This window comes from Manacus candei, unplaced genomic scaffold, assembly GCF_025592945.1.
Source record: "Manacus candei isolate 608988 ecotype Guabito, Panama unplaced genomic scaffold, ASM2559294v1 h1tg000048l, whole genome shotgun sequence".
In the NCBI taxonomy this organism is placed as follows: Eukaryota; Metazoa; Chordata; class Aves; order Passeriformes; family Pipridae; genus Manacus; species Manacus candei.
Genome location: NW_026138096.1, coordinates 12,206,725 through 12,228,997, shown reverse-complemented (window position 1 = coordinate 12,228,997; position 22,273 = coordinate 12,206,725). Strand labels below are relative to the sequence as shown.

General features: G+C 38.1%; 1 protein-coding gene across 16 annotated transcripts in view; it reads left to right on the top strand.

The window, feature by feature from the left end:
- Positions 1 to 22,273, top strand: part of CTNNA2 (catenin alpha 2) — a 463,212-nt gene that overhangs the window by 341,747 nt on the left and 99,192 nt on the right. For 15 of the 16 annotated variants that reach the window (XM_051798209.1, XM_051798208.1, XM_051798196.1 and 12 more), the window contains 2 exons: positions 4,823 to 4,903; positions 21,613 to 21,765. In XM_051798209.1, coding sequence (XP_051654169.1) covers positions 4,823 to 4,903; positions 21,613 to 21,765 — 234 coding nt within the window. Of the gene's footprint in view, positions 1 to 4,106; positions 4,176 to 4,822; positions 4,904 to 21,612; positions 21,766 to 22,273 lie in introns of those variants that run through there. The other variant, XM_051798202.1, reaches the window with a different exon arrangement.

The window sequence follows — 22,273 nt, the reverse complement described above, 5'->3', positions numbered from 1 at the left end:
ACTTCTTGCATAGTTTTAGTCCACTATTATTATTAATATTATTATTGTAAAATTGAAACACTGAGCTTTTGAATTATGCACTTCAGAGGAAAAGGACAACAACCCTCTCTAACATCACTCATTTAGTTTCATACATGTTGGGTTTTGTCTGTGACATTCTGTTGTAGGCCTGCAGTTGCTGCACTTCTTGTGCACTGCTTTTATAGGTCACTGTTGTCAGCCTTGTTCATCTGGCACTGATTGTAATTTTTTTTTTAAATAGCATGCTCAGAATTATGGGTTTGCACCTCACACAACTCTGAAGTTGATCATATCTTTTCAATACGAGGATATTCATTACAGAAGCATCTATCTTTCTAATAATAATTTTGGAAGCAGCAATTTTAGCTGTTTCATGTGGTAAAATTTAAATTCTGTGATTTCCATACTGGTGGTATCTGGAATTATTCAGAACTATCAACACAGTTCCAACCTGAAGCATCTTCTTCCAAAGTTGACTGTATCTCATCCAAAATGTACAGTCTGGGCTGATTGACTTGACTTTGTCTTGACTCTGTGATATTCTCCAGGGTTAGAAGAGAGTGTCCTTTTAAGTATCTTTTGCTGATCAAAAGAGTTCTGTAATAAGAAAATCATGCAATATAAATGTCCTTAATAGTTGTGATAAATATTTTGGAAGTTTTATATTTTACTTCGACAATATAAACTGTGAACAGCTCATGACAAAAAAAAAGGAAGGAGAGTAAAAAGGTCTTTATTCAAAAGGAAAAACAGTGCTGTATCTTAGCAGACATCATTCTAGCAGATGCTGAAATTTCTTACCATCCTTAAGTACTTTTTGTTATTAATTTATTTCTTTTCCTGACTAAGTGAAGTTCCCAGTATAACTGAGTGCTTACCTTAATATTTTGCAGTTTTAACTGTGAAGCTTTTCAGACTGTGCTTAATATAAAGAGGAAAGTTCTTGTATTCTATCTTTGTTTTAGTGTTCCAGTAATATTGTTGACACTGCTTGTGACTACAGGCATTTTCTAGAATGATAGGGCAATCAATACCTAGATTTCTACCACTTACCAGACACAGACGTGTTGAAAAACTACACAGCTTCTCATGCCACGTGGCAAATCAGGCTTAAAACCACTTGAAAATTATATTCAGGGAGCTGGCTCCTGCATTCCATGATCTGAGAGAGGGACTGCAGCCTCGGGGTAGAAATGCAATGGAAGACCCACTCCTGACCTGGAGGACTCTGCAGCCAGCACAGCCCCTGGTCAGGATCCCGTGGGAATTAGCTCATCCTGAGCAGCTGAGAATAAATCAAACAGGCAGGGAAAAGCTCTAAGGAAATTAGGATGGAAGTAACACAGACTGAGAAAATTGTTTGAAAATATCTCGAGTGCAAGCAGTATGCAAATGCTGTTAAATGGTCACAAGAAATCAGGGGCTTGATTAATATATTCTCCTGTAGCAAAGTTCTCATTACACCATGAATAGATGTAATTCTGTCCATAGGGACTCTGAATGCCGATATTTTGACATTCAAGGACTTCTGTGCATTTCTCCTCCTTCTCTTTTTAACCCAATGCCAGCAGCAATTTTTACTTCCTTTTTAGCCCAAATTATCTTTCTTCTCTTTCTCTGGAAAAAGATTAACAGAGAAATGGCAAAAACCTCAATAACTAAGCTTTATGGTTTTTTCAGGAAACCACTAAGTTCCTTTCTATCTCTTCTAGGAATGAAGGCCAAAAAATTATCACAGAGCAACAATAATATAAGAGTATTTAAGGACTTAAATAAATAAACTTTAATAAACTTATATTTTCAGCACAGAGCAGATGGTGTTTGACAGACCTCCCTGAAGCTATGTAGCATCACATGCCACACTAGTTATTTTTCAATAATGTGATTTACTAAACAAATTTCTCCTTCTCTGAAATCCTACGGTGAAGGAGGGGTTTTGTGTACAGATTAAAAGGCAGTAGCCATTTCATAAGTAACAGGTGAAGGACACCTAAAATTCATGGATACATACAAAAATTGTACAGAAGATTTGAGACTGCATCCATATTTTTATGTGTTAATAAAATATTGACATTGAGAGAGCTCAACTGGATCTCCATCCACTTGGTTTGGGAGCCTGTTTTCCAGCACAGGCTGGTTCATTCCATTTAGCATCTCAGGCAGCGTGGAGGCATGATTTGGGCAATTGCACAGAGCAATTGAGAACAGGCTCTTTTCTGTTTTGGAGGGAGAAGGGACCAGCCATATGGACATTGACAGTTTGTGTTGTGTGGCCTAAGGGTCACGGAAGGGCTCCCAGTTGTTTTGTGTTTCACAATAGGGTGCACCCCAAGGGCCACTGTTTGCATAAACACTGTTAATTTAAAGCCAGACTCAAAAAGATACAGGATAAATTTGAAGAGAGGCTTGGGAGAGGTTCTATATGTAGACTACCATGGGCCTACTCTCAGTGAAAGTTTCCCTCCTATGAGCAGTACAAAACACCCAAATTAGGAATCTAAATTACAAACTTTGAGGTCAATCTCAAAATTTATACTTTTTTTTTCCAATGGCCAGGAGCCCTTTCTCCTAGATGGTGCAGTTTATTAAATGCATAATTTATTGAGTGTCACTGTATCCCATAGCTGACTACCCTGGAAGAAGTCCCAAGTTCCTGTTCAAGGACAACTTTCTGAACCCCTAAATGGGTGCCAGGCATTAATTGCTTGACCTCACCATGTAGGTGGCTCTGCATGAGATGAGTGAATAAGAATTGTTAACTAGTTGTTTTGTTTGAGAGCTGTAAAATAGGATCCCTAAGTTAAGTATCATGGTGTTTACTCTTTTACTGTTTACATTGTGTTAATATTCACAGTAATTTTCCCCAGTTTAGCAAATTATTCCCTGATTTTATTACAAATGAAAAAAAAAAAAGCCAAACAAAGGTTATCTTTGCCCTAGAAAAAAATGTCTTAACGTATTTTGTGTGGTTATGGATCTTTCTGAGCCAGTCCATTAAAGCTTTAACAATGAGAAGGAAGAGGAGAATTTAAACAATATTAAACAATATTAAAGAATTTGAATTATTATTATTATTATCCCAGAACAGTGATGTCACCAAGAAAACTTGGTTCAGCAAGTGCACAGTGCACAGCTGGAGTAATTTTCTTCTTTTAAGTTTTCTTAGAATATAGCTTCGTAGTCTAACTAACTAGAACCTGGCTGAGACTGGCTCATCTGGTAGTCCCTGCTGTACCATTCTGACAGCCAGGAGAGGCTTCCTGTACCAAACTTATCTGCCTCAGCTTTATTGTGAAATTTCAGCCTGAAAAGCAAGCTTTGATTGTGTGCACATGTGACAGCTGCTGCCTCGAACGAAATAACAGGGACTGAATTCAGGACATCTAAAACTAAAAGTCTGTGCTGACACTGCTTAGGCTAAAGAGACTTAGCTCTTCAGCTGGGGACCAGAAGAACTCAGTCAAAGGATGAAGACAAGAAAAGTGAGATAAAAATATCACCGGGTGACACAGATGCCTCCTCTTGTGTGATAGCAAATGCTTTCTCTCTCTGTTTTCTGGTGTCAATTTGTATGATTAACTCCAGAATTTGTAATGGATTCTTTTTAGAGAGCTAAGAGGTAAATTTATGTTTTGTATCAAATTCTGGTGGCACTTGATATTGTTGTGTTTGAATTTCTAAATGAAAAAAGGGGATGGGTTTTTGCAGATTTCTAAATGATCATAAAAGCTTTGGCCTCATGTCATAATTAGAATTACAGGCAATAACAGAAAGCAGGCGTTCTCTGGAATGAATGCTTAAAGCAAAGGCTGGAACAGAGGCCACTTGCCAATGTAGAGCTGTTAACCGTGCAGTCCATGTGAGAGATCACTGTTGAAAGGGTATGTTTAATCCCCATCCCACCCCAAAAGTGACTTCTCAATAGTTCCCAGAAAAGTATGCTATTAGGCTCAGCTGGAGACGGAAAATCGCTCTTAATCATATGCAAGGAACAATTCTAAATAGGAGTATTTGAAAACAGCCTTGGGAAGGAAAGAGTACTGCCAGGAAGAATGGAAGATCATTCTGATTCTTGATGAAAAGCTTTCAAACAGAGTTCAATGTGCAAGAGATGTGACAAATCTTTAGAGAAGCAGTTTTCTCTTAAGAGAAAGGTAATACAGCTAACAAAGTCACTTAATGCTTTTTGTGTCATTGAACCTAAAAAAAGTATTTTTTCCCCATTGGTTACAAGCCACAAAAGGCTTTTTTCCCCCCTTTTTAATCTTCGTGAGGAGTTTTGCTTTGAGACTTCCTGCAGGAAAGTGTTTTAAGTGGAATTTTTCTTTATACTGCACCTAATGTCTGCCAATATGATTCCTGCTACAGGCGTAGGGACCATTTTCCTTCTGTCCTCAAGCTGTGTTGCTGCTTATTATCATGTTTAACATTCCCAGTGCCTGGCAGGATGGAGATTAGAAACTCTTAATATTCATTTTATAGTGAAAGGTCTTGCCAGATTTTTTGAGTATTAACTATAATATATGCACATAATTTAGTGGTGGAAAAGTTCTGAACTCTCCGGTGAGTCACCTTCATCTTTGTTCTTATCACTTTAGGATTGTTTTTAAATAATCTTCCACGCCTCCCTCACATAAACATGTTAAAAACACTACATTGGAAATAACAGCTTGATGGAAGCAAGCAAAAAAAAAAAAAAAGATACACAGGTTTCCTTTGATAAGTCTGTACTATTTTTTTTAGAAGTGTATATTATTTGGAGTATTTTTCTCTAACTCTGTGATTTTGGTTTTGTTAACAGACTGGAAGGAAGGAGAAGGGGGACCCACTCAACATTGCCATTGACAAGATGACCAAGAAAACACGAGACCTTCGAAGACAGGTAAGCTATGATTTTTATAATGCCTCTTGATTTTTCGAGGGAATCATAAACTTTTCCACTTAGTATTGGTCTTGCCACATGTAGAGGTTTAAAGTGTTGGTGTCCTTATTTAGACATGACAGTACATTACACATGGCATGAAGCAAAGTAGTAGCATTTCCTGAGACAAAAAAAAAACAAAAGGGAGAATGGAATGTGTTCCAAGTGTAACCCCCCAATGTCCTGCTGTGTGGGAGGGTGGGCAGATTGGCCAGGCCTTCACAGCCCAGCAACCCCAGTCATAAAAACACTGGCATATGTGCTTATTTGTATTTATTGGAATACCCTCATGGAAATAACAGGAAAGAAAAGGAGAATGTGAAAAAAAAATTATAAGAGCAGAACATTTTCAGAGAAAACTTCCAAGGTACTGTACTAAATAAAGATTTTATGAAGATATAGAGAGGGTTAATAAATAACAAGTTGCCCAGAGAGATGGTGGATTCCCTATCCTTGTAAACATTAAAGTCCAGGGGATATAGTTGAGGATGGCCCTGCCCATGACACAGGGAAGTGGACCTTTGAAGGTCCCTTCTAACCCAAAGTATTCTATGATTTTATGAATAACTGCAAAACATAGCTTAAACAGTAAAGAATTTCTTATATTACATTTATCATTGTGTTTTGTAATAAGGTTGAAAGGTTAATTCAAAAGGCTTGAGATGGAAAAGAATTGAAAGGAGATGGGAAAACAAGAGGGAGAAATCCTTTATAAGTTTCTTTAAGCCTTTAAGTTAAGGCAGGGCAGATTGCCTCTTTTTTATCTCTTTTCTCCCCTTTTGAGATGATCTCAATTCTGCATTTTCTGTAAATAATAATAATAATAACAACAACGAAAAATAAAACTGCAAGACCAAGCAAGGATTTAAATGTATCTTCAGAAACCTATTTGCTACAAGATAGTTTCAGAAAGAGTGGCCCCTGTAGGTATTTTGGAATCAGTGCTCTGCACTGCCAAAGCTCAGTTCATTTCAGCCCTTAACTCTCAGCAAACATGTTTGAAGATCATATTCTGCAAATAATAAACCTATTGCAATGGTCTTACAGTCAATATGAATCACTGACTCTCCTATATAAAGCCTAGAATCACATCTACTGCTCAGCTAATGACAGAAGAAAGATCTCTGCTGTTCTGACCTCCAAATTTGTGGGATCCTCAATTCTGCAGCGGAGCTGGTACCATGTGTTGCCTCCCACCTCTGTTCTTACTGCTTCAAGGAAGTAGCAGACTAACACATGAGTTGCTGTTCTGTGTGAGGCTCTCAGCAGTTGCCTGAATTACTCATCTCTAAAGCCAAATTTACTCTGAAACGTGATATAAAAATGGCACCTTTCTTAATAAACTGTCTGCTTCTCATGTATATTCAACCCCATGGAATATTCAATCTCAGAAAGGTTGGAACTCTGTATGTGAGTAAAGTGAAGCACACACAAAGTATTTCCCTGCTTGGAGATGAAGCTTTTAATATAGGTTCTGATTTTTATGAAATTTTGTCACACAAGTATAATGTTTATTAAATCATGGCAGTTGCTAGTAAACTAATCAATATGAGATCATAATTGTGCTGGGGTTTGCACAAATGTAGGGGAAGGTGGAGTCTTTGCTTTCCACAATGAGCATTCTCACTATAAATGATTCTCCCTCAGAATCATAATCAGTGTTCTGCTTCATCAAACTCATAGTCAACAGTCTACCTGTGTGCCTAGACCTGCCTGCACACTCCCTGCTAAATTTGAGAGTGTGAGGATGTCACTGAAGGCTTGGTTTAATGGCTGGGGAGAGAGGCTTGAAGATTGAGAAGAAATGAGCCGCGGTTGAGAATACGGAGTTACACTATTTCAGTCTTTCTATTTTGAGCTAAATCATTGGAGAGACAACCGCCTTTGAATACCATAATGCCTTTTGTTTTAATGAATCCCTTTTAGAGCTTGATTTTCATACTTTTGAAGCTTAATGTTAACACCATAAAACTAGACAATCTACAACATACGTTTCGGTGATGGGGAAGATATATATATTTCATTTGATAGTCAGGCTCCCTTGCAAGTCTACAGTAATCACCCATCTAAGACTGATTTTCCTTTCTCTCCCCAGGTTACTTAGCTCTTTATTTCTGAGATTTGATTTCATTATCTGCAGAACATGCAGACTTGTGAAATGATTGGGGATGGAATGCACGGTGCTGAAATTCCGCCTCACAATTTACAGTCACTTCAATATTTCTTATTCTGATGGAATTACATCTTTTAAACTCATCATTTAAACTCTCCTGGGCATTGGGAAACTATTATGGAGATCTGATTATATGTCTTACTATAAACTGCCAGTAAGAACATCAACCTAAGTCAGACTGAACAAGTTCTTGGAAGCAGACACGTCTCACCAACCCATAGCTCACTGCTGCCGTTTCTCACATGATATTCATAGAAGCACAGAATGATTTGGGTTGGAAGAGACCTTAAAGACTGTTTAGTTACACCCCACCTGCCATGGGCAGGGACACCTTCCACTATCCCAGGTTGCTCCAAGCCCTGTCCAACCTGGCCTTGGACACTTCCAGGGATGGAGCAGCCACAGCTTCTCTGGGCAAACTGTGCCAGGGCCCCACCACCCTCACAGGCAACAATTTCTTCCCAAGATCTAATCTAACCCTACCCTCTGTCAGTGTGAAGCCATTCTTCTTTATCCTGTCCCTCCAGGACCATATCCAAAGTCCCTCTCCAGCTCTCTTGGAGCCCCTTTTGGTACTGAAAGGTGCTGGAAGGTCTCCTGGAAGTCTTCTCTTCTCCAGGATGAACAGCTCCAACTTGCTCAGCCTTTCGTTTTGAACAAGCTGGAAAACACACAGAGTTCTGTATCTGCTAATAAGTTGCACCAATTGGCAAGATTTGAGGTCTTTTTTATGCCCCTGGGATGCAAGTCTGTAGTTAAAAAAAAAAAAAAAGAAAAGACAAAACCTAAAAGCTAAACAAAACCATCTTTCACTGTGTGGTACAGCAAGCCAGCCCAGCAGCAGGGTGCTGGTTGATGCCAGTTATTTTGTTTGTTTGCTTTTCCTCCATAGCAGGAAAAAGAAATACCAACCCTATAGTTTAAATACTACAGGTAATCCCAAAGCAGCAGGCACACCCAGGATTTCAGGTGTCACAGTGACATCTGCGGTGACACTGAGAGCAAGACAAGCAGGAAGGACACACCAAAGAGTTTGGCTGACACACCAACTGGATGCCCAGCGAGGCCCAGCACGGTCTGTAGATCGTTTGGAGGTGTGTGAGCAGAGCACCAGCTGTTCTGCTGTCACCACCACTGCTGTCCCACCTGTTAGTGCTGCTCTCCTGCCCTGCTGCCACCAGCTCTCTGTGTCTGTGTCCTGTTCCAGGGGACCAGTTGAGCTTGTTCAGTCTCTTTGAGCCGCTCGGTTTCCCCGTGAGGTGGAATAACTAAAACCATTTGTTTTCTCTTAAAGAGCAGGAATCTGTGCTGCCATTAATACCAACAGAGCAACCTGTCTGCAGTGTTTCATTTTTGTCCAGTCAAGCCAGACTAAGTCTTCATATGCCTCCAAGTGGAAGGAATTGTATAGAAATGAGATTTTTTTTACCAGCAATTCTGTTTATACTGAGCATTATGCTTTTAGGTAGCTGCTAAGGACAATCCATCCACCTCCTGTAGACTGAGGTTTATGTTATTACTAAAGCTACTTAGAAATATTGTGTGAAATAAATACCCCAAAGAAAAAATTTCACTTCCTTGCAAACTGAAAAAAAAATCATAAATCGTCCAGAAATTGAATTTTGAAAGTAAAAAAAAAATAATAATTATAAAAAGAGAAGTCTGAGAGTGTCAAAAAGTCCAGTGTGGACTTTTTTTCAGCAGTTTCAAATTTTCATTTTGAAAGTTAGTAATTTATTTTTAGCTTAGCACTGCAAATAAATGTATTTACAAATTAATAAATATGGAAAAATAAACTCAGGTTTTTACAATGACCAAAAAGATTTTCCATCTTTTTAAGGCATTTTCATATTTTTTTTTTAATTTTCAGATGTAGTTGCAAAGTAGACCAAAGGAAAAATTAAAAAGCACTATGTTTTTTTTAAAGATGGATTTCTGCTTCTCCTTGCAGTTTTAGGCAACAAAACTTTATTAAAAAAATGTATTAATAGGAACTGTGAAGTAGAAAGTCCAGAAATAACTGCATTACCAGTTGCATTTTGATAAATACTTTTGAACCCTTAGACTGATGTCCTGGGTTTTTTCTTTAATGGAAGGATGGCTAATAGAAATTAATGCTATTTTTAGAGATATAAGTTTGTGTGTGCAGTATTAAAAGGAGTTTTTTGCTGTCTGATTATTTTTTTGTGGCCTTAAATTATATGTTTTTGGGTACAATGCAGCTTAACCTTTTGGACACTTATAAAAAGCAGAATAATGTCAACTTCCCATTAGTAGCTACTACAGTTAGTATCTAGGATGGTGATTTTTAATATGGAAAGCTGTCATCATTTCTGGACTCAAAACACCTGTGCTTGTTCTCATGGCTAAAAGAATTCTTCACACCACTCTCTGAGACAAAACATTCTGATTTAGCATTTCTTTTTATCAAACAGATGGTTGGATGTGTTGTTCTTAAAAGGTCCTTTCCAACCTTAACAATTGTTTGAAAAATATCCTCTCCTCAGGGCTGTCTTTTCCAGATCACATCCTGCAAACCTCTGAGGAGCACATATTGTGTAGATACAGGACTGAAAAACAAAACCAGATGAATTAAAGAAGTTTTGCTTTCTATAGCATAGCACTGTGTGTATAGGGCTTCCTTCAGCAATAATCTCAGCTCCTCCCTTATGGCCTCTGAATGTCATGTTTTATCTCATTTTCTCACACCCATACTTCTCCTCTCTGCTGCTGCCTCATCTGTAGCTCACTTTTTTACTCCAGGCTGGTTGGTGAAATGCAGGAAGATGTGAGGCTGGTTTTGGCTCCTGCTCAGCCAGTACCCACGTGGTGGTTGCCCAGCTGGTACCTTTGTTAGTACACTGGCCAGCCAGCTCCTGACTTCACAGAACAAATTTCCCTCCACAGGGCTCTAATTCGGGTCACTGTTCTCCTACCCAGACAATTTTTCATCAGACTCCAGCTATTCAGCATCCTTAAGATCTTTTTCTCTCTGTCAGATGGTTTTAAAATTGGCCAAGAGATTAAAATGTATTTGAAAAAATGGGCAGTTACTGTAGTTTCTGAGCCTAATTTCTTCAGAAAACCAGTCAGAAACAAAAGCATTTATGATCAAGACTGTGGTCCTGTTCTGCTCTACTCTGTGATCTGCAACTTCTAGAAATTGGTATTGTAGAACTATAGCATGTTACTCTCCATAAATAAACACCTCAATATGATTTCTGCAGTGAAATGTAAGGATTTTGTCCCATATGACTTTCCAAGAATGGGTTTCAGGTGTGACTGTCCTTGTTATTGGTGATTTAATCTCAGCTAGTTTACAGACTGAAAGCTGAAAGATAAGAACTTCCAAGATTCTTGCATTGGTTTGGATGAGCTGTCTCCCTCTTTCTGATGAATGTTGCTTGAATTTAGGATATTTATTGCTTTCTTCTCAGTGTCTGCTTTCCCAATAGCCACTAATAACACCCTAGGAGTGGTGACATGGGCTACTCAGGATCAGGTTTGGACATTTAGGCAAGAACTAATATTAATGGTGACTGTGCTATGGTGTCTTTCTATCAGCCACACACTCAGACTTGTTCATCCCCATACTTTGCAGCAGCCAAAAAAAAAAAAAAAAGTCTATATCCTGGTCATATTTGCCCTTTTTATACCTCTAATCAGTTCTTTATGTATCATATAGTAAGTACATCTTTTCACATGACCTTTTTATATATTTGACTGGTCATTTCTGGTCATTTCCAATTCCTTGTAGTAAGCTGTGGTCTTGCAAATATCTTTGTAAGACACATGGTGGACTTTGGGCACGATATTCATTAGTCTGTTATCAACCATTTTCTCTAGAGCACCTCCCTTCAATCTACAATTATTATACTCCTTATCTTTTAGCCATAGGTGTCCTGAGTTGGAAGGGGCCCACAAGGATCATCAAATCCTGGATTTGATTATTGATCAAATACTGCTTCAGTAGCTATATCAGCTTACAAGTCAAACTTTCTAAGGGTTAAAGTTGATGAGGCAAATACCTCCTGTAATTTATTCGTGCAAATTTGGTAAAACAAGGATCTGGGGGAGAACATCTTGATCATACTCGGTTTTTATCAACTTCATAGGCCTCTGAAAGTGCTCACAGTTTGGTGTCCTTTGTTTAATATGGGTTACAACAGTCTGAACTGGGTGACAGCCTTCAGAATGTTCTTAGGCTTGTTTGTCATATATTTCTGTTCTGGCTCTTGAGCGGCAGCGTGTCTCCATTTGCTCTTTATGTCAGTCACTTCCACATAGATTAAGTTGTATTGCTGTTTATAAATGCTATTTGTGGTAAAAAAAAAAAACTGTTTAGCACTTTGAAACCTGCCAAAAATTGACATAGACTCCAGAGACACTCTCAGAATAAAAGCCATGAATATTAACTCGTGGAATTAGGCTGATGGGACACCTAAAACTGAAAAAACTGTTCTGTTGGAGCAGATTTTATTGCAGCTAACCCATACAATGTGAATTATGTTATGGATAAACACTTATAGAATGTTTTCAGTCTTAAATCTCTCTATTCAAGTATAGGCATAGGTTTCTTCCTTACATTATGTAAATGCTTTGAAGAAAACACAGGACTTCCTCCAGAAGAGGAAATCTTATCATCATCTTTTTGCAGCAAAGCTCCTGTCTCATACACAGACCAGATGACTTGCAAATGCTTCAGGGAGGCCCAGCAGCACCTAGAAATTAAATCTTGCTGCTCTGAATCATGACTAACTTACTTGATTTTCTTTTGTTTGTTTGTTTATCCCCTCTTCCTTCTGCTGTGTTCTACAAAGACAAGCAACTTACTGTCCAGTTTTAGAAAAAGAATCTGAAGCTGCCTCAGTTTAGCTATTCTGTGTTGTACCAGCACTAGGAGGTACACAGCATCTGTGTATTAAGATATAAGCCCAAGGGAAGCATGAGTGCTCAGAAAGCAAAACAGGATCTTCAGAAGAAAACAGTGAACCCAATTCTAATCCAATTTACCATTAGATAACAAACTCCTTTCAGTGTCTCAAAGAAGATGAAGAGCACACCCAAAGAAATAAAAAACTCATATTTAGGGGGCAGGGTGAAGAGGAAAGAGAGAATGCTGAGGATTCACACTAGCTGATGTCAGTTATGGAAATTGGGTAATGACATAAGGAAGTGGTTTTCCTTCAGTCTCCCTTGCAGTCAACAGATAGTTTCTCTTTGGAGGGTGATTTGGGGTTTCAAGGATGCATTTTGCATTAAGCTCATATTTCTTTGTATAGAGGGAGTCACAAACAAACTGCTTCCTAATTCAGGCACCACAAAAATAAGAGCCCAAAGGTAATTTGTGTAAATAGGTCTTTGACTTTCAAGCCAGTCAACAGTGCAGCAATTGGGGCACTTCTGGGAGGGCTGGGGAAGCACGTTCTCCCTCTTCATTACCATAAAAGTAGCTTCTGATGTGCCCCTTGTTGCAGACAAGAGGACACTAGGTAAAGTTATAAATCCTGAAGGCAGTTTTTTGTAATTCAATATCTGTATAATTTAAGGAGAGCTAAAAACACAGAAAGAGCAGGTCATGGCCCTTCACTGAGCTTCACATAACACTGAGAATTTGTAAGGGAGTTGATGTTGATACAGTGTTCAAAGATGCAAAATTTCATGCAAGTGTTAAGTACTAGCAGAATATCCAAGAAGGTTATAATTTCAAAATCTAATCTTGCATGAATGTTTACTAAAGATTTATTCTGTAAAGGCAAAGTTGAAGCAAGGCCACACTTAAATAGATGATCCACAGGAATCTTGCCAAGGTTGTGCTGCATTCCCTCCCAAAGAGGGAACACTTCCCCTGTTTCCAAGGGGAAGTGCAGTGTTATTGGTAATATTGCCCCATTCTGTTGCATGAAACTGCTCCTTGACAAAATTTTGATGTTTTTAAAGGGAGCCAGCCCTAAGTCAATCTAAATGTCTCTGAACCCGAGGCCACCTGTGGCATCAGCTTGTGCTCATTAGAAACTCAGCTCCTTTCCCTTGTTGCTTAGTACATTTGTTTTTGTCTGAGGTGACTCCAGTGCTCTTGAATATGGAAATCTGGGAGCTGGCTTACCAAAAGCAGTCTATCAAATGCTAATACAGATTTATTTCTGTGCCAGTGCTACGTGTTTATGGCTTGGATTCATTTAATGTGGGTGCGCTGCGTTGCGTGTACATCTTTAGCAGGTTTTTCCAGCAGCTTCTACAATGGTAATAGGCAAGAGTCCTCTGTAACCCTGGCTTAGAAAGCAGAGACAGCAAAGCTCCACTTTATAAAGTCCTTTATTCTTTCATCTTCCACTGAATTTATGGCCTTAACACAACAGAGGTAGGAATACCCTGAATGTCACCATCTTGGACTGAAAGAACTCTGAGCCCCTGGCATGCTGTTCAATATTCCACTTTTTGTCTGCTCTCATTTGGTAGAATAACTGGTGTATTTACTATAGGAAAGGAAATTTAGATACATATCAAAAAATCTGATCTAAAAAATTAGAGACAATGAACTGTTACTTTAATTTTAGTTAATAATGGTTTTGGCTTGAACTTCTTTGAGTGCACATGTCTTGGTCTCCCTCAAAATGCAGTCCTAGAGGTTTATCACTGTGACATTGAGGTTTTTATGATGCTCTGAAGTGCTTCAGAGGAAATGGAGAGTGCTTTAATACTGCTGATTTACTCTTTCAGGTCTGCACTAATTTCCGTGCTGCCTAATTACAAGGCTGTGTTTAATTTACTCTACACATAATGTTTACTGATGCACATATGGTGCCATATTTCAGGAAACTGTGCCCATATCAGGTAGTTTTGGGTAAGGCTGCAGTGTGTAACATTTTGATCAAATGAGGGAAACTTTGATCTGCAGCATAATACCCATGATGGATTATTTTTGTCTGGCAAAAACCATAGTGTAGTAACTATGGCTGCTTTTGCTTTTTGAAATAGAGACTTGATTTTATATATATGTTTTTTTTCTAAACTGAGTGAAGCTGTGAGCACAGAGGGTTGGCCTTTCAAAGTAGCTCGTGAAGAATTATGAGGCAAAACTCAGTGACAGCTATATTGCATTAGAGAAGATTACTGCACATAGTTTGTGTATTATTCTTCAAATAATGAGTCTTCATAAAAGCTCACATATTTCAAAAAATCTTTGTGCTCACTTCAGGACCTTTAGAAGATGCCAAGCTCTGTAATCACAGCAGAGAAACAAGTATGGAGTTTTTAGAACTCTTTTAAATAAAAGATACTGTAAATGTGGGAAATTTTGAACAGAAAACTATAATGTTGCTACATCAAAAAAAAAAAAAAAAAAAAAGGCAAAAATCCCAAACCAAACCAACCCACAAACCAGAGAGGAAAAAAATTATATGACAGTTTTACATAAAGAAGCTTACATTGTTCTATATTGTCAGCTAGAGACTGACCTGTAGCCACATCAGCTAAAGAAACTTACAGAAGCTTGGATACATAAAGAATCAGATTTTTAGATTCATAAAGAATCAAAATTAGCTTCAAATGTTGATGTTCATTATCAGTAATGCAGTAGCATGAGATAGAGAGCACAGTAAATGTGGAGGGAAGCACAGTCCTTTGAAAAGACTTCTATAAAGTTGTCTTCCTAATGGGTTTATGAGCAGTGGTAAAGTACATAGGATTTAATTTCCAAATGGGATTTCAACACTGCATTTGTGTCTTAATTGACATTAATTTTGTAATTTTGTTCAGTAGTGCTATTTCTAAGTGTTGTGAAATGTCTTTAATGTTACCTTCTCCTTGTAGAAAGCAACCAGAGATACAAAAAGTTTTGTTTTCGGTTTTTACTTTGTAGAAATTGCTGCAAAGGAGAAAAAAAGAAAACAAAATAAAGCAAAAACAAAACTAGAAACACCCACCCCACAAAAAAAACCAAACCACAAACAAACAAACAAAAACCTCCAAAACACCAAAAGAAAACAAAAAAATAGCCAACCAAAAAACAAAGAAACAAACAAAAACCAAAAAAACCAACAGGCAAACAAAAAAGCAACAAAAACCAAACCCAACTCTATAAGCCAGGCTGTGATGTTGCTGCAGTCAGGGCTTTCTTGAAAGGCATGGGTGATAATTGATAGCATCAGATATCAATCATCTCTGTCCATGGGGCAGGATCCATTTGTGACTTCGAGTGGCTCTTGGAAAGGATGATGAGAAATCCATTTTTGCAGCACACGATCAATTTTTAATCTTGTTTCAGCCATTGTCTGGCACTCCGATAGACAGGTCTACCCAAGGGTTGTCATCAGCTTTCATTGGGCTAAGTCTCTAGGCCTTAGAGAAGCTGATGATAATATTTAGTGTGCCAGCCTGCTCTTGAAGCTGGGGTAGGTGAGAATGCAAGAGTGACACGTGTAGCATTTACTCTATTAAACCTTTAAAGCTTATTGCACCTGACTGCCTTTAAGTGAAGTTGTTACACATTTTTATTATACTGAGGATAACTTCATTAAGGGCTTTCATAGGCAATTAATTTCCCATTTTGACCAAACAGCTATTTAACCTCCCCAAAACAGGTTTTTCCTCAATTATTTTTTTTATTTACTGTATTTATAAAAAATACATATATGAAGAACCCATAAAGCTCCAAAGCCACTCTACTTGATTTAAATATTTCAGCAGACCCTGAGACACCACATGAAGCTACACAATGTGTTGTGGTTCCTGATTTAACCTGTGGATGTTTAGTTCATTATTTTTATCTTTGCTCATTACCTTCCCCTTTGTCACACCCCTTTTGCATCAGACCCTCTAGATGTGCAGTCTTGTGACATTTTGCACACTTTACAATCCTCTTCAGTTTTCACAGTGTTATTTTTTAAAGTCCTAACCCTCTTTTTCTCTACTGGGGTAACCTCCTATAGTCTTTCCCTTCTTTGTTCCTACATGTGATTTCCTTTTCTGCAATTTCATCCTTCCACATTCACCTTATCACAACTCTACCTTGCCAGGTCATACAAAATGCAAAATTTAATGTCTATCTTTCACTTCTGGGTTCTTGGACTTCACTAAAACTCTTCAATGTCCATTCAGTCCCTACCTGTATTTCTGTTTTTCCAACATTTTTGATGGGAATCTCTGTACTCTTCACTACCTGTTAATGCCCTGTGTAAATATTGCTAGAAACAATAAATATTTAGTATTATCCCAGAACAGCAGTCAGAGTTTGGTTTTCGTTGTTCTATCCAGACATAAAAGACAGAATTCATGTCCTGATAACACTTGTGTTTGAGGGGTATGTGGATGTCTTTCCCCCAAACATATAATTTTTTCTCTGCTTTTATGTAGCTGCAGTCATATTATTAGCAAGCCTGAGGCTTGCTCTTGATGAAAAATGTTTTTTTTTGAAAATGTGGTTTAAAATTTTTATGTCATAAAAATTGATAAACCATCCATCCCACCCCCTCAAAAACAAACAAACTTAAACCTAAGTGCTTGGTAACTGGCTTCTTCTGTGCTTCATACCATCTGCCATTTTGAGGAAGCCTTTGCAGTGGCCTGTGACTAGAAAGAATGTTTTTCTGAGTGTGTATCTTATGCTGTTTTAAAGTTCTGGTCAAAAGTTGTCATTTCAATTGTTTTCTATCAGTAAATTCACCCCCTTTTTTCTCCTGATTAGGGAAGTTTCTCTTTAGAGAGAAGAAACCTCACACACTTAAAAACATATTAGGTATTTCAAACCAAAAGAGAGAAAGTTTAGATTAGATATAAGGAAGAAATTGTTGGCTGTGAGGATGGGGAGGCCCTGGCACAGGTTGCCCAGGGAAACTGTGGCTGCCCCATCCCTGGAAGTGTCCAGGGCCAGGTTGGACAGGGCTTGGAGCAACCTGGGCTAGTGGAAGGTGTCCCTGCCCATGGCAGGGTTGTGGAACTAAATTATCTTTAAGGTCCCTTCCAACCCCAGTTACTTCATGACTCTATGAAGTATTACCCGAGTTTTTATCTTAGCCTCAAATCTTAAATATTTTTATTTAATGTATTCCAGTAATCTGTAGTTTGAGTGTCCAAGTGCTACATGCTTTAAATGTTAATCTTTTTTGCTCTTTAATCCATCAAGACATAACTGATGGCATTACTGTCCACATCCCCAAAGTTACCATTTTTTGATCACCTTTTCACATGACGTACTTTGCAGAATTGACTGGGACTTTCTCTTTAGCACTACACTGCAGAAGCTTCTAATGGTCACTGCCCTATTCTCCAGAACTCAATTTCACAGCACATTGGAGGTGACACACTTTAACTACAGTGGAGAAAACTTTATTTTCATCCCTTTCAATTAAATTAATACCTGTTTGGGAGTGCTCTGCAGGTGCAAACTGGAGTTGAGTTGCAGTGCACTTTAAATGGAAAATGGTGAATAAGGTGCTCCTTGGTAAACTTTTGTTACAGATACTGCCAGGCTTTATAAAGTTTAACAACCTGTTAGAGTCATTAATCTCCTGCTGTGACTTTACCTTCCAGTGTAAGGATTAGACATTTAATTCTTTACTAGACTGTAAGTAGCACTGAGACATTTTGGTCCTAAAATTGTTATATAGCCATGGAAAACATCATTTTGGTGGGCATTTAACCTCTTTGAGCTCAATTATAGCTGTGAACCAACAATGATAAAACAGCCCTAAACAGTGCTTAGAACAGTACAACATGATGATATCAAAAACAGCAACTTGACTGTGCACCATAAACTGACTGAATTGACTGAACTGGAAAGACATAAAATCTGCCTTGTGCTACACCATTCATTGCTTTTAAAAATATTTGCAGGTTTTGATGTTTTCATTCTATGTTTGTTTTTTTTTTTTTGTTGACCACCCTGGCAAATTTATTATTCTTTTAGTTTTATGTTGATTAATAAAGTTTTCTACTGTGACAAAATGAATTAAGCAAGACCTTAATTTAATGTGCTTCCCCCTCTAACAAATGAAGTTTCATGTAGTGGAAACTACCCACGCTTTGAATTCACCTCTAGCTTAAAAATTCAGTGTGGGGAGGGGAAAAACCTAAAGCATTGTCTTATGAGTAATAGCTTTTGTCATAATATTTACATCAGAATGCAGCATAAATTAAGGCATTGCAGAGACATTTGCTAATGTAGGTACGTGCAGGAGCTCTCGTGCTGGTTTGAGAATAAAATATGATGTGCTTTTGCTGCTTGTTTTATGAGCATTTAAATTCAAGCCACAAGACTTCCCCCGTTCCCTTCTAAGCTGATGTTACTTGTATGAAACAGTGAAATCCCTGGATGCAAAGCCATCACTTTGGCTGGACTTTGTTGCACTCTGCAGGGGAACACACAAGATTAGTTTTCCACTAGTTATTTGCCTTGATGAATAGCCCTAATTGGATCAAATGGACTGGTAATGGGGAGCCAATACTTTCAAATGTCTCGTCCTGTGCCATTAATATTACCTTGTCATGTATCCATTTGAGCTGTTGGATAAATGTCTAGCCTTCACACTCCTGTCACATTTAACAAATGATTTTGTCAAGTCATTCTTTATAGCTTGTGGTGAAGGATAGCAAAATTTGTGGTCTCCTGCATACATAAAACCCGTTAACTACACCTTTCAGCTTCAATGCAAGGGCATCCTAAAACTCAGATAACAAATATCTAAAGAAATTATTATTCCTGTTTACAGGAGGGGGCAGAAATATGCTACTGATATCTATGATTAACACAGCAGAGGGAAATAGAATTCATTAATTTTGTATTTATCAAACCTGTGACAGTCAGAATTCAGATTTATTTTTTTTCAGCTGCTGCAATTATGAACCTCATAAGGCAACACACAGTTGCCATTAGAAATGAGATATCCATTTAATTAATTAATTTTGATTCAGATAGAACTCTACTGTATATTTGCTATGTGAAACCCCAAATTGCTGGTTAGCTGATGCTCTTGCTGTCCTTTTTATTGATTTCTGGTATGTGGTTGTAGACTGAAGATATTTAACACTGATGAAAATAAGCTGCTTCCTTGAACATCCTGAGATTTTCTTAGAATTCCATGGGGCTTATTGTTATAGCCAGATCTATAACACCACATTAACTTTGATCAAAAGTTGAATTGAATAAAAACCCTTTGGAACAGATACGTCCTTATGGGACAATGCAAACAGAAAAGTGTCAGTGTTCATTTAGCATTCAAAGTAGGTTTTTCCTCAGTGCAGTGGACAGTAGGTTTTACTGACATATTGAACTCGAGCAAGTGGATTTTCTTAAGGATTTTTCGCTGAGTAGGAGATGGAAATCACATGGGATTTTCAAAATCTTTGTGTGTTCCTTTGGAAATGCCACCATTTGGCCTGTTTCAGTACAATGGGCATCAAAGTCTAGCTACAGGTACACAAGTGAGGCATCTGACCCCAGAGCAGATTTTCCCAGCAAGCACTGGGAGATGGACATCTGCAAAAGGTGATTAAGCAAGTTTATGATGCACCTTCTCTGGCAGTGTGTCTCCCTTAATGCTGGCTACAGGTGAAACCCTTCATTTAATAGGGAATCACAGAATATCCTGAGTTGGAAGGGACCTACAAGGATCATTGAGTCCAGCTCTTGGTTGTCCTGCACAGGACAACCCCAAGAATCTCACCATGTGTCTCAATTTTCAAGTCAGAGGATTGATGTACATAGTGATTGGAAATCTATCAGCCACAGAATGCAGGGTGCTGTGCTGGTGCACTATTTTCTGACTCTTGTCATCTTAGAATATGAGGTTTTTTTGCAATGCTTTGATGTATTTGAGGCGATATTAGTGTTTATTATGAGAAAACTATTCATGGATAGGGATCTCACTGTGTGAGATGCTGTGCAAACAGACCCAAAGGATGGTCCAAAAGAGCTTTTAATGCAAGAATAAAATAAGAGTCAGCAAGTGGATAGCAGCAGATTGAGGAGAGGAAAAAAAAGAAAGAGTACAAGATGTAAATGTAATAGGTGGTGGCAAACACACACCAGCTTCCTAACTCTTGGCAGGTCTCTGATAGATTCTTCTTCTTTTCTTTTTGTCTTTTCCCTCTGCCTGTTTGCATGTGTTACTGACTTAGCTATTCTGAACCCCTTTAATCATTTTGGAAGTGGAGAAAAACGTTCCAGATAGAATCTGAGTAGAATTAATTTTTCAGGGGAATTGAGAACTGCTGGGTTTAATACATTGACTGCTGTAGTTGTGATGGAAATAAAAGGAACACCTCACACAAACACATATATGGTATTTTGCTTTGCTTGTTTCTACTGCACCACTCAGGGATTGAATGAAAATATTCAAAGTTAGCTTTGCCCTTATTCAAATAGAGCTGAGAATTGCTGCCATCAAGCAGCAAATGCATCTTGGTGTATTTACAGTGCCTAACAATATACCAGTTTTCAGTATGATTGGGTGTTTTGATGACACCTTGTCTAGCTAAAGCTTTCTTATCTGGACTGCAAAATAGAGAAAATTACCTTTCTGGATGTTTCATCCAACTAAAAATGTATGATTTAAGGAGACTAATGGCTACCCAGGCCTCCAGGCTGAATAGCTCCCAGCTTGTGTTCCAGTCCACAGTTTTTCATTCTTAACAACCAAAAAGCTGGGGAAGGCATACTCAAAATGTTTCTGATCCACAATCCTACAGAGCAGTTATGCTTCCAGGAAGAATTATTTAAGATTTCAGTCACCTTTCTGGCTGTCTTTCAAATTTTAGTGAAGTTTGACACTAATTAGTGGTTATCAATAAAGTAGAGAAGAAGTTAGTGGCATCATTCTTACAGTAATATTGTTTCAAACAGATGTTTTTATGAGGTAACAGGTGTTAAATCTTCAGGAACTTATAGGATGTGGGTTTTTTTTCCTTTGTAATAAACTATGGTGTGTTTTCTAATCCGCCTGGAAAATGCTTAAATGGGTTTTCTGTTTATACCTGCTGAAAGTATTTGAAAAAGAATATGAAGCACAAGGCATCTGCTACATGAAATATTAATTATTGCACAGAATACTATTCAGTGCAGGAATTAAAGAAGGCTTAGAAATATTCAAGCTAATATTTTTAATGGTTGCTTGAAGTTAAGCTCCTTAATCCATATTTGGCTTTTAAGTGAGCCGAACTGTTTTTTTCAAGCAGTGGGGAGCTTTCAGTTCTCATCAGTTTGCAATGTCTTAGGCAGGTAATCACCATCACCCTGTATAGATCCATTCAGTCCAGTAGGATTAGGTGTATGCCAGCATGAATCCCAGGAGGGTTTGGCAGAGCCTGGGCCTTTAAGTGTTTCATTTTGTGTACTTGTTGGAAATATTTAACTTGGAGAAAAGAAGGAAAAAAAATTGCAAACTTCCACGTATTGCTGCGAGATGTGAGACATCAACGCTTAAATATGAATAGCCAAGAATAGTGGGAATGGATATGGATAACTCTCCTTTATTTACTGGTCTGCTTTCTTTTGTCACAGCTACGGAAGGCAGTGATGGATCATATATCAGATTCATTCCTGGAGACCAATGTCCCATTGCTGGTTCTCATTGAGGCTGCAAAAAGCGGGAATGAGAAGGAAGTGAAGGAATACGCTCAGGTCTTCCGTGAACACGCCAACAAGTTAGTTGAGGTAAGTGACCTTATTGACTCAGCCAGGTTTCCATCTTCCATCTCTAGGAGAAGCAAAAAAAAATGGATGAAATGTTGCAATTATAGTTTCAGGAGTTTTGGTCAACTTTATCCCAGTGATTGCACGGGAAATGCCTGGATGACTGGCAGAGGAAAGCACGTGCTATGTTTTAGCAGCTCATTAAAGCAGTTGAGCACCTTAAAAGTGGTATTTCCAGTATTTTTCCAAAAAGCATGAGCGACAATAAGTAAATTTCAGTTCAGGTTTACTAACTTTACATTTGATCTTAATCCCTATTAAGTAAAAAGCCAAATAGGGGCTTCACAATACTGTATCTGGTGGCCAAAGGCTGCTCTAGACTTGTCAGTCTGAACTAAAACAGGGAAAATTACATCTAGAGAAGTCATAGCCTTAAGAACACATAAAGTCTTGAAAGGTCTGTATATCATATATAAATACATATATTTATAGTATCTTCTCTTTCTGAAGAGACATACCGTGCAAAGTC